Here is a 12,214-nt window from a genome sequence, read left to right on the forward strand (position 1 = left end):
CTTGGTTACTTATCATGCGCATGTGAAACTGAATAGAAAATATGGACATTTTGTTCCAACTTCTACCCACCAATGCTGTTGATTCAAAGGAGATTAACACAGAAGTCACTTTCAAAATACTCCCATTTTATTGAGGAATATCATAATTATATATATATAATATATCTGAATATATTTATAGCATGTTACAAATTTATTACATCCTTTAACAAAAGATGGAATAATCTCTGGTGATGCCCCTGTTCTTCATTAAATGAACCAAAATTATTTACATGCGTTCAAATTTGAATGATCAATTCCTGAAGGGCTGTACATTTAGCAACATTTCATTACAACGTTTGCTCACAGAGATTATAAGTTAAAGGCCTGTGCCGTTCGTTAAAAATTTGATATTTGTAATGCGGTCTCATCCCAGATGTTACCACAAATAATGTTGAGGTATATTTTTCAGGCTGAACCCTAATGTTCTATTTCACTCGACCCAAATTTTCCCAAGAAACGGAAAAGTTATGATACTGAAGTAACTTTTCCCACAAAATCAGGCAATCGAAAAATCTTGGAAAACATATCGAAAAAATATGAAATAAAATTACTAGAAGTCACGAAGAACCACAGTTAAATTTAAATAAAATAAAAAATCACTTACAAGAGACAATCGTATTATTTCAACCTACTGGTATCCAATTAAAGTTGCCCAATTTTTTAGAGATCATTCAAAGTTGCCCAATTTTTTAGAGATCATTCAGATTTTTAAATTACTACCAACCAACATCAGAGACATTACACATATCAACAACAGTTTATCAGAGTCAGTCTAATAAACATCAATTTATCAGAGTCAGTCTAATAAACAGCAGTTTATCAGAGTCGGTCTAATAAACATCAGTTTATCAGAGCCGGTCTCATAAACATCAGTTTATCAGAGCCGGTCTAATAAACATCAGTTTATCAGAGTCAGTCTAATAAACAGCAGTTTATCAGAGTCAGTCTAATAAACATCAGTGTGTCAGAGTCAAATAAATAGCAGTTTATCCGAGTCTGATAAATATCTCCCAATAAATAGCAATTTGCTAGTCTAATAAACAGCAGTTTATTATAGCCTAATAAACAGCAGTTTAATAGCCTAATAAACATCTATTAGAGCCTGCTAAAAAGCTGTTCAATAAATAGCAGTTGATGAGAGTCTGACAAATTGCTGAAATGGGTACAAAGAACTGCCTAAAAGTATAATGTGAACTGTGAAGTGTTCGCAAGGCTGAAATTTGGCAAAGTTGCTCATTTTCAATTAGCTGTTGACCAAATATCGCCTTTGCTGCCAAAATTTAATGGTGAATGCGTTTAATACACCTACAATTTTCCTGCTTTTCGGGTTGGTGTTTGACGGTGCATTAGCGAAAAAAATAGTTCTTAAAAATTACAGTAGCATTTAAAGCACAGAGTTGACCAAATTATCATGACTACAACGTTTGAAAAATGCCAGTTTTTCATTATCTCAAGACAAATTTTGTTTGAGCATAACTTGTAAAATCAGCATCACGTTCCATTTTTTCTGACAGTTCCTCATAATCATCAATCTTAGAAAAGAGGTTAAATCTTTCAAGATAATTTGGACTCAGCTATTATATACAAATGTTTCAAATCCTAAGTCGCTTGCACAATATTTCAGATTTTTACAATCTGGCTCTTCCGCAAGTGAACTATTAAGTACTAATTCTTATATACAAAATGAGCTGAATAAAAAGTTCACCAGGTATAAGGTGTTTACTGTTGTGGAAGCTATGGTTTCCAGTCCAATATCAACTAGATACAGAGCAGTAGTTACAATTGACCCAACACTTTTAGTACTTCTATCCTTAAAACTAAGGCCAAGTCCATTTCTTCAAGATTTGAAATTAGGAATTGAATTTGAGATTTTCCAATCAATAAAACACACAATGAATATAATACCGTGTGTAAAATTACCACACCCTACCTGGCCAATTTTTTATCAGGACTAATTAATTATTTGTTCGTTACAGGTGCTTTATTCTGCATTCAACTAATGGATCAAATTTGTCATTTAATTTTCTGGGCTTCCTGATTCAGCTCCGACTAGTGGGGCATGTACATAGCCAGAGGGGAGGGGTCAGGCGGTACCAGCAACTCCTATTTAGGGGAAACATATTTGAAATTGACCAGGAAAACCCTCGAGCTGAAATAAATTGTCCTAAAGTGACCTGCGATCAGTGATTCTTGCAAGCAAGTTTTGTCAAATGCGATCATGCACCCAAATCTGGGCCCTCTGGATGAGGTCCTTAGAAGAGGCCCCAGACTACTTTTCTCAAATCTGGACCGTGTAGATGAGCTCTCAAGGAAATCTTGGCCTGCTATGCCTACACCAGAGGAGCTCCAAGCTTGAAGAAAATAGTCTCAAAATCAAAGCAAACATTTTCATTTAATCTTAGATATTTTGTAATCCTGCAACTACTATTCACAGTGTGTTCCTGATCATAGCAATGATATATCAATAATTAGCTAATTAGCATACCAATGATATGTTTACAGATGCTGTTCATCTGTAAACGATTTGTAAAAGATTAGTTGCATGTTTCAACTACAATTATTGTGTTAGCGATATCAGCAACAATAGATAATAATTTGCTGAGCTATTGAGCATGGTGTCACATATCGAATAAGATAATTAGCATCTTTAAGCTTATTAGCTAATTAACTGATTTCGTCTTTAAAAATTCTGTGTTATTGTCAGAATATTACAGCATCCAGCTGAGATTACATTGAATATGCCATAGTGTGCAAATTAGCTCATTATCATATCATATCATATCAAAAATTAGCATAAATGTCTAATTAACATTGGACATGTTGGAACTGCTCGCAAACTTTTAACTTTTCACCCTTGTCGTGGGGAGGGGGTCCGCCCCCTGCGTAGCACCATAGTTCTTGCACAGAGCCAGTGTCCAGCACCGAGACATACTAGGTCAAAGGTCACAACAGACCAAAGGTAAAGGTAAGACTCGGGGCCGGTGTCAATTCAGGAGGTGGGAAGATGTGATCACAGAAACTTTGCTAACGAAACGATTATGCCACCACATAGTATTTTTTTCCATCATGCTCTGCTGCATCGTGAGACCAGCAAAATCATTAAGATTAGCCTCGCATCTTTTAAGGCGGTGTTCTTTTAGTCAAGCTTTTAGTGCCGTCATCAAACGACCTAATAAAAAGACACTTGAAACCGCAGAAAAAATCGCTGGACAGTCACATGATTGTCACCAGGAGCGCATCATTCCGCAAGCTGGTGATTTTATGTCCAAGTTTCAAGTCCACATTATATCATTTTCAAGATCCCCTCAAGAGGCAGATTTTATAAAGCCGAACATTTTCTTCTTTTCTCGCTTTTTGTCGCCAGGTGTCTTTTGTTCTAGTTTTTTCCTCTCGTTCTCCGCTGCCGTTTTTAATTCTTTGATTTTTTTCTTGAGCAAACTACGATCGTTGCTATTCTGTACACCAAGGCCCTGAAACACAGAGAAATATTGTCGTTTTTAAACTCACTGAGCAGTGATCAATTTTGTAACTTCTTGATTTCCATAGTAGTTGGAATATAGTGTATCTGAGAGAAAAGCTAAGCTATTTACTTCACTGTCAGTGCCGAGAAGAAAGCTACGCAAAAAAGTCACAGAGGAAATGTCAGATTCTCGCGGCGATGTTCTTGGAATTTGAATTTTTCAATCGAAAATTTCTACTTGCCTTTAATTTGTTCCCATCTAAAGCTAAAAGTCCTCTTCCATCGACTGCCTCCATTGTAAATTGTGGTTTATAATGGTCCATTTCTAAGCATATCAACCACTGACACACTTGGTCAACAGTCCAGTCCGTTACTGCACAAGACTGCCACTGATTTGAGACCTTCCTATTTGCACCACTCAAATCCTAAAGAAAGGAAAAATGGATATGGTCTGATATCAACTACGTAGAAGTTACGGTCCTGCATCAAAAAAATTTTAAAAAAAAAAAAAAAAAAATTCTTCAATTTCAAAACCTATGTGGGGCGAGAGAAAAATAAAATGAAAACATGTTTATTTTTATAAATTTTAGTCTCAGATCATACAATGGGACCCAAAAAAATAAAAGTTCAAATTGGTCGTCGGAAAAATGTTTTTTCATTTCTCCCTATTTTATGGTCGGGGGAGAAAAATGTGTGTCAAAAACAGTCTTTGATTTTTTTTCCGCTTTTACTAAGAATTGATAAAGACTTGTCTTTGTTGATTCCTGCTTTTGCTCACCTCTTTTTTATCTGAGGACACGGTCATGCTGCTGAAGTTATACGACTGCGCCTTGACGTTGTCATCATCGTACTCCGACACCATGGCGGAAGTGAAAGGACTCGCATTTTCTGGAAGTCAAAAGTAAAGTGTTGACATTGAAGATTTATTCCATATTAGGAAATTTCAGATTTAGGTTTACTTTTTGTGCTGTAGTAAATAGTTGATATTGAAGATTTATTCCAAATTAGGAAATTTCAGATTTAGGTTTACTTTTTGTGCTGTAGTAAATAGTTGATATTGAAGATTTATTCCAAATTTGGAAATTTCAGATTTAGGTTTACTTTTTGTGCTGTAGTTATTTTATTGTTCCTTGATATCTTTCTAAATGACGGACTCCGGAGCTATTTTTATAAACAAAGCACATTTTAATGACCTTTTAAAATATCAAACACATTAAGACACAAAATCAGCAATGTTACTTGCATTTCATTGATGACCATACAAGTTGTCACACTAGAGGAAAAGAGTTCTCTATCTTATCTAAGTCATGCAGGGTTCAAAGTCAATTAGGTGAAGGACAGGTGGGTGGGGGGCTCAAGGAACAAACAGTTTCTCAAGAATTGGGAACCCTACAGACAGAACCATGAGCATTTTCCACTAACTTTTGAAGAAAAACTTCCCCATTCCTGGAATTCTTTGCAAAAAAGCAGCTTAATATTTTCTGTATAAAGGTTAACCTGTCCCGACTTAAAAATGTTCGAATGCAAAGCAGAAGAGAAAAGTCAGATTCATGTTTGATTTTATGAGCTCACCACGTTCTCCAACACAGCTGAATAACCTCATGCCCAGTACGCAACTGCTGCTACCTGGCAATGCCAATGTAATGTAGGTCAGGCAACTCGTTACGAGGTTATACAACATTTCGTTCAAATGTGCAAAACTCACTAAAAAGTGTCACAAGACCACTCTTCATGAGCATGGCAATGCCCATGTCACTGGGACGGACCACCTGCCCCCATCCCCTTGCCCAAATTTCCAAAGCAGCTCGGATGGAACTAATATAGCAATGCTATTTACAGGAGTTTTCCTAAGAGCTCATGGCATATAGTCAGAAGTAAGCTTCATATTTTTTCTCACAGTGCCACCTGTACGGAACCAAGCTTACCTCTCGTCGACCCCGAGTAGCCTGTGTCAATGGGTTTGGAAGAAATTAGCATAATTCCGCCATCGTTTTCTTGCTGATTGGCTGATCGCTTAGCGAACCTACCCAGACTGCTCGTTATCCCTTTACTAGGACGGCTCGATGATGGAATGTTCTCGCTTAGGCCACCTGGTGAGAAATGGAGAAACTAATCTTGTTGCCCAGGAAACCATGATAATTCAATGCACCCCTTGATATCAAATACCCGCTTAAACCACCAGGAATATTTTTCAGTTTCTAATTTCTCACCTGACCCAAATAAATGTGTAAATCAAAGAAACACAAAAGTGCTAAAAACACAAAGTCTAGGAAGTGACTTATTTAGCGAACTAGAAAGAAGCAGTATAGTTTTGTTATGATGCACATCCTCTTTTTATTATTGTGGCTAAAACCAAGCAGTTTCCTGGTTGGAACCATATAAATCAGAAAACAAGGGTAACATTTCTGTTTATTTTCGAAAATAGTCACAGGACGAAGTGAAAGTTTTCTCATCAAGTCTCGAGTAGACTCACAGTTTAACACAGTGTTATCAAACTCACGCTGAGATAGATTTGTTATTTTGCATGCTTGGCAGAAGAGTTTTGGGCTGGAGATTCATGACTGTTAAGACTGTTCTAGAATACAAGTGAAAAAGTCACATTCTTCAACTCAGATTCAGATTTTTCTATTGATAATTCTCAAATTGAAGAATCCAACAGTCGAACAAGCAAAGTTAGATTTTCACACCATAGCAAAAAATTTGACACACTTGTAAACTGAAACAGCCTGCATATTTCTATTTCAAGTGTTACAATCTTGGCAAAGAAATGATTACTTTTACAAGCAGGTAAGAAAACTGAGTTGAGCAAAAAGTCATATCCTTTCCTTCCCAAATTACCCTAAATTTAAGTGATTTTTCTGAGAACTTGCTGCTCTAAATTCACCAGCACATCACTGAAGGCACACAAACAGGGCCATACTTAAGTGAAGAACACTTTATACTTTTGACAAAATTTTGCGTTATACCCCTCCCCTGGTTACGACAAGGTCTACGTTCGTTTAGAGCAGCAAGTTGACTAGCTTAAAGTCAAGCAAGCAATTGTTAATTTCAAGCCTTATTTGTGTCAAGAATTTCAAAATCTAGCAAAGTCACGCAGTGAGGCATAAAGTCATTAGATGTGATATGATCTGTATTGGCCTTCTGCGGTTTACCAGCTCAATACAGATACACATCACACGTATTTGAAAAATAGATTAAAAATTTTCCAAATTATACGTACCATCCTCGCCCACATGTTTCGATGAAACTAATTTTATATCCGTTGAGGTTTCCGCAACGCTTTCGGGAATTTCTGACGCCGTGCTCCGGAACATGGCCGCCCGGCTGGGATCGTACGATGCTTGAGAAACACTTGATGAAGTATCGGAGAGATTATCTTTGCTGAAAAGGTAATGATTATTGATTAGATGTCCAATTGTTTTTTTTGGGTTTCATACCCCAAGCCCTGTTCCAGTTTTTAAATAATCATAACCCTTTCACTAGGGTGACGTGCAGAGAACGTCAAGCCACATATCCTCTTAGGTGCGGATGACGTGCATAGCACGTCATGTATCAATCGAATATCATTATGCATGTCATGTACTAATGAAATATAAATTCACCAGCATAGAGCTGTAGCCTCTCTACATACATGTATGCTATACACACTCGGGTAACATTCGCAATAGATTGCGACACTTTTGAATATTATCAAGGTATTCCAAAAGATGTCACCTCTGGTATGCAATGCTAGCTATGACACTTTGGAGTGAATTCCGAGTATTCTAAAAGATGTTGCCTCTGATATTCAAGGCTAGCCACAGCTCAGCACTGGGTGGAGCACCAAGGTGGTCCTAAACCACCCTTGTGGGAGGTTTGTTCAAGTTCACACATGGACACTCCGTGATAAAAACGTGCTCCGTGAAAATTAAAACAGACTAGTTATGTCATGCTGATGTCGCACATGCCCCGTGTAACGTGTAACAATTCTATATAACAAACATGATAAATGCCGTTAAAAGTCCTATCACCACAAAGAGTGAACCACTGGAACCCTCCTAAAAGTATTTTTAAAGTTATCAAATAAGCTACACCATGCAATTTGCTTAAAAGGCATGATCATTAGCAGAAAGGATTATTCTCACATTGTAATGAGTACCTAATGTGTATTCATAGGGTTAAACAACCAAACGAATTGACGAGACGATCAAGGTGTATTGATAGTCAAATAAGAAGGTTCTAAACTAACACTATTATTAAAAACTTTTCATATATTGACAATTAGTGTGGTTCTATTCTAATGAGACAGACACACCTCCTAAAGGAGACAAGTCACATGACCTACGAGGATTGATAAAAGAAGTCACATGACCTAATGGGATATCAACTGCCATGGATCTCCGCTATGAAGCAGCCATGTTAGAAATAAGTTGCTAATTAGACTAATCTATTTGAGATAGTTAGCTACACAGCATCCATGCACGATGTTATGCAACATGCACATCTAAGATGGCCTCATGAATATATTTCACGTAGCAAGGCAGATCAAAAAGGGGCCTAAAAGGGCATTTCAGCATTATCAAGTCGACTGAACGAGATGGTGATGGTACATTGTGGTGAAAAAACTCCCAAAGGGCGGCAGTGGTAACAGAGAGTTAATATGTTTTGCCACAATTCATGTTTCAATGAGTTTTCTCTCCTAAATGGGAACAGATATTCTATTAGTGATACTCATATTTCTTCTTTTTATTTGACCCCCACTTGTTTGATATCAAAATAATTCCCACCATGGTTGAATTTCATGGTTACTTTTAATACGGTAGGAAATGTGATACTTAAGATCGAGCGCTATATTTAGTTTGACCTCAAATGCAATCAACATGCATAGGTCAAGGTCACTGGGGTTACCCAAGATGCATCATGATTACCTGTCATCAAATAGGAAGGGCGAATCTGGTGGTGTAATATCGGCCGGAGGGGATGGTGGAGGTTGGGCCGGGGCTTGCGGTGCTTTTCTCTTTTTGACCGTACTATCGCTGTAAGGCATAAGCGCGGAGTTAGATAGGGTGGCAAAGCTAAGAGCCGAAGAATATGGGAGGTTATAAAATGTGGCATCCATGAGGTTGGCGTCAGGTGACGTCAGACTTTCTTTGTTTTTTAAGAACATTTAAGCATATCAGTGCCATTTTAAGTATTAGATTTAGATATCATATTGGGGATATTCAGCATAAAATCTTGGACAAAATGGGGACTCGATAACGAGACAGGTTTTGCAGGCTAGTTGTTTAAGTTAACTATATTTTTGGCGGGTCAGGAAAATAGAAATAAACATTGCCCTAGTGCAGTTATATTGCACGCAAATTCACTGAAACTTGGCACTTACAGTATTTCTATATCAGGCCACTCATTGGCATTGATGAAATTTATCTATTCAGTATGTATCAACACAACTGGAAATTTTCAAAATCAAGTTAAACTTTCAAATTTTTGAATGAATGTGGAAGGTCTTTAAGGTCTTTAAGGATTTTTATGATCACTCTTAAGTCGAATTCCTGAAAGCATCACACGGTGCATTTTGTGAACATATTAGATTGCCATGAAAAATCTGTGAAATTTTTTCGGAACTTTACACAGTGTGTTACGAAGAAATGTGCCAAGTCTGACGTCACCCACAACCAATAGTGGACAGATTCTAAGAGACCTAACACCATTAGGCAAACAGTAACGAATGAATAACAAGAGGATGAAGACAACCTTTATTCCCCCAGTAAGCTGAATTGACTCTCCTTCTGTATCAACTAGAAGAGCCCAAACAGGGAAATGGGGGTGTAAAGTAATAACTTAGGATGCAGACTGGTGACGGGCCATCCAAACTAATAACAATTTTAAGGATTTTTAAAGGGACACTGTCCAAAGGTCGCTTCAGTATCTAACTTTCCAGCAAAACTTAAGTTTAAAATTGCCTTCGTCCAATGCATTTTCAGCGAAAAGTAGACCCAAGTTCTTTACACTGTGAACGGCAAATCTTTTGCAATCTGTGAAGGTTGACATTGTTTTCTAAAGATGAGAATCTTTTGGATGGCCCTAACAATTGAATCCAATGGTCTAACATGTAATGGCGTAACTAACATTTTGAGACAGTTTAAAGTGAGACAAATTACAAATTTATGATTCTATTCAAACACAGAACTAGATTTAACCAGAAAGATAAACTGAGTCTGGTTTTCATAAAACATGCAAGCTCTAAACTTGAAAATCAACCAAATCATTTGACCAGTGTTCAAAGCTATACACAGGATAATGTTTCTCCTATTCTTTTATGATTTGACACTCATGATCATTTCGTGGTCAAATTTTCAACAAAGAAATTTTGGCCGAGAATCTACTTTTTAAAATTTACAGTCTGATGAAGTCACAGCATGATATACAGAAGAGCATGTACCAAAATGAGCCACAAGTCCAAAAACTTATCTTACTAGCATGACAAGAAGTCATCATCAACTTGGCCATGGTATCACCATCAAGATATTCAAGATTTTACATGAAAAAGTTTGTCTTTGTTGCGAGCCACTAGGCCCCAGGTGTTAGAAGGCATGTTAGCTCATTATTTGTAACATGTACCCTTTCATGTACATCAATGTCCATGAACACTGCTTACTTGTACATTGCATCAATGAACATGAAATAATTTTCATGCACATGTACATCAATGTCCATGAAAACAACTCATTTGTACATTTCATGAATGTACATGAAATAACTTTCATGTACATGTACATCAATGTCCATGAAAACAACTTATTTGTACACTACATCAATGTACATGAAATAACTTTCGTGTGCATCAATGTACATGAAACCACATGTCAACATAATGCTAAAATGCTTTCTTCTAATGAGGCCCTCGCAACATCATGACATAAATCACTCAATCAAGTCTGCACACGCGACAATAGGAACAGTTGAAATTCTATGTTTTGTCACGTCCAATTCCCAAAATATTGATGGGTAAGCTTTAATGAGAGGATTTAACCTTAGCAAGATGCAAAGCATCTACTATATGATATGGTACATTTTTGACGGCGGTAAAACCACTCATCAACATTCCACTGAAGGAGGAAAATCGTGGATGGCTAATCCTGGCACATGGTGTGGTTTTAAAGTGCTGTTAGTGAAAGAACTGTGCAAAGCACTGTCACCGAAACTCATGCCGCGCATTGCTCCCAGCATGCACTGTAATGATCGCGGTGTTACCTGTCATGTTTGACGAAGGGTTCAATGTCGTCGGAGTCGAGATCTTGGTCGCTGTCGCTGATTGGCTATAAGATGCGGAAGATGAGATATACAGGGAGTGGTTACAAGCGAAGGTAAGGCCAAAAATAAGATGAACTGTATTGAGAATTATGTGTTTTGGTAGAAATTTTCTCTCGATACTAATTGTGATGGCCTACCACCTAGTGACTTTAAAGGCATCTGCCCCACAGAGGCAAGGCCAGAGATTAAAAACCTTTGCTGTTGGACTGACATGAGACAGCAGTATAAAGTAGGACACACAGACTTGAGAACCAAAACACATTCCTGATCACTCAACACAGTTCATCTTCAAAATGAATTTTCTGAGGAGAAGGTCAATGCAATATTGTACAGCTTTCAATGCCACCTGGTGGTAGATATTGGAACTATTCATAATGTTGACAGACAATACCTAGACTTGTGAGGACTGTCCAAATCAGACCACTCGGAAAAAAGCCGTTCTTGGAATTCTTCGAAGGGAAGCAAGATAGGTGCTTCCCCATCAGGAGACTGACTGTCGGTACGAGACGGTGGAGGGGTGTGTTCCAATTTGGTAGATTGGCTAGTTCTCCACAACTAGAATATCACGGACATGTGAATTATTTTAAGTAATAAAATGTGAGAACTTCGGAAGTTTGAATACCGTATTGTGACTGATGAGCACAAAAAGTGTAAAAAATCATAAAAAGTAAACAGTCATTTCAAATGAAAATGAGACATTCAAAGATTTTCCGAATCAGACATCATCAAATCTATCATTATTAGCGAGAATTAAAAAAGACTAATTCTTGTAATTAGTTAATCACAGTTGCATGAAGAAAGTTCCTCCCCGCATATTGTCAAGTGTTGTATTCGACAGTAATCATACCTTTTTCGTTGGTGGTCGTCTACCCGCTAATCCGCCATCTTTGGCAAGCTGTGCCCGGGCTTTACTCGGTGAGTTATCGAGGAGTTCATGGTCGGGGATTGCTTCAAACATACTAACGGTGGACCGCCTTTGATTCTGCTCATCGTCGGCTTCTGTGGACATAATGGACTTGGTTACTTAGCAACAATGGAATGACCTTGAAACTGAGCAAGTTGCTAAGCAACAAATTACATTTTACATGGCAACCACAAAGTTTAGGATAGAATTTTTCATGTTCAATACAGATACTGTATTCAGTTTAGGAGTTTTAAACTATATAACTACTGCACTATAATACATTAGCTCAGAGATCATACTACAGTGATAGACTGAAAGTATATTATGTAATATCATCGAAACAAATTGATATCTAAAAAGATCTATTTTAAGTGAAAGCATAGACAATAAGCTTAAAGCAATGTATAAAAGCAACTATAGAATCAATGAGACGAACTTTTACCGGTCGAGTCATGATTTTAAAATAAACAAGTTCCATTAGCAACATCCTGATATTTGTCGAGAGAAAATGTATG

At 37.3% G+C, this 12,214-nt stretch overlaps 1 protein-coding gene across 9 annotated transcripts in view; it reads right to left on the reverse strand.

Annotated features, from left to right (window-relative positions):
• Positions 1-109: 109 nt before the first annotated feature.
• LOC135499942 (neurabin-1-like) overlaps positions 110-12,214 on the reverse strand; it is a 55,120-nt gene continuing 43,015 nt past the window's right edge. For 5 of the 9 annotated variants that reach the window (XM_064791009.1, XM_064791005.1, XM_064791006.1 and 2 more), the window contains 8 exons: positions 11,643-11,794; positions 11,187-11,350; positions 8,410-8,517; positions 6,723-6,883; positions 5,428-5,592; positions 4,281-4,390; positions 3,745-3,927; positions 110-3,512 (listed from right to left, as the gene is read on the reverse strand). In XM_064791009.1, coding sequence (XP_064647079.1) covers positions 3,348-3,512; positions 3,745-3,927; positions 4,281-4,390; positions 5,428-5,592; positions 6,723-6,883; positions 8,410-8,517; positions 11,187-11,350; positions 11,643-11,794 — 1,208 coding nt within the window. In that variant the 3' untranslated portion in view covers positions 110-3,347. Of the gene's footprint in view, positions 3,513-3,744; positions 3,928-4,280; positions 4,391-5,427; positions 5,593-6,722; positions 6,884-8,409; positions 8,518-10,735; positions 10,801-11,186; positions 11,351-11,642; positions 11,795-12,214 lie in introns of all 9 variants that reach the window. The other 4 variants (XM_064791007.1, XM_064791012.1, XM_064791008.1 and 1 more) reach the window with 4 other exon arrangements.

This window comes from Lineus longissimus, chromosome 15, assembly GCF_910592395.1.
Source record: "Lineus longissimus chromosome 15, tnLinLong1.2, whole genome shotgun sequence".
NCBI lineage: Eukaryota > Metazoa > Nemertea > Pilidiophora > Heteronemertea > Lineidae > Lineus > Lineus longissimus.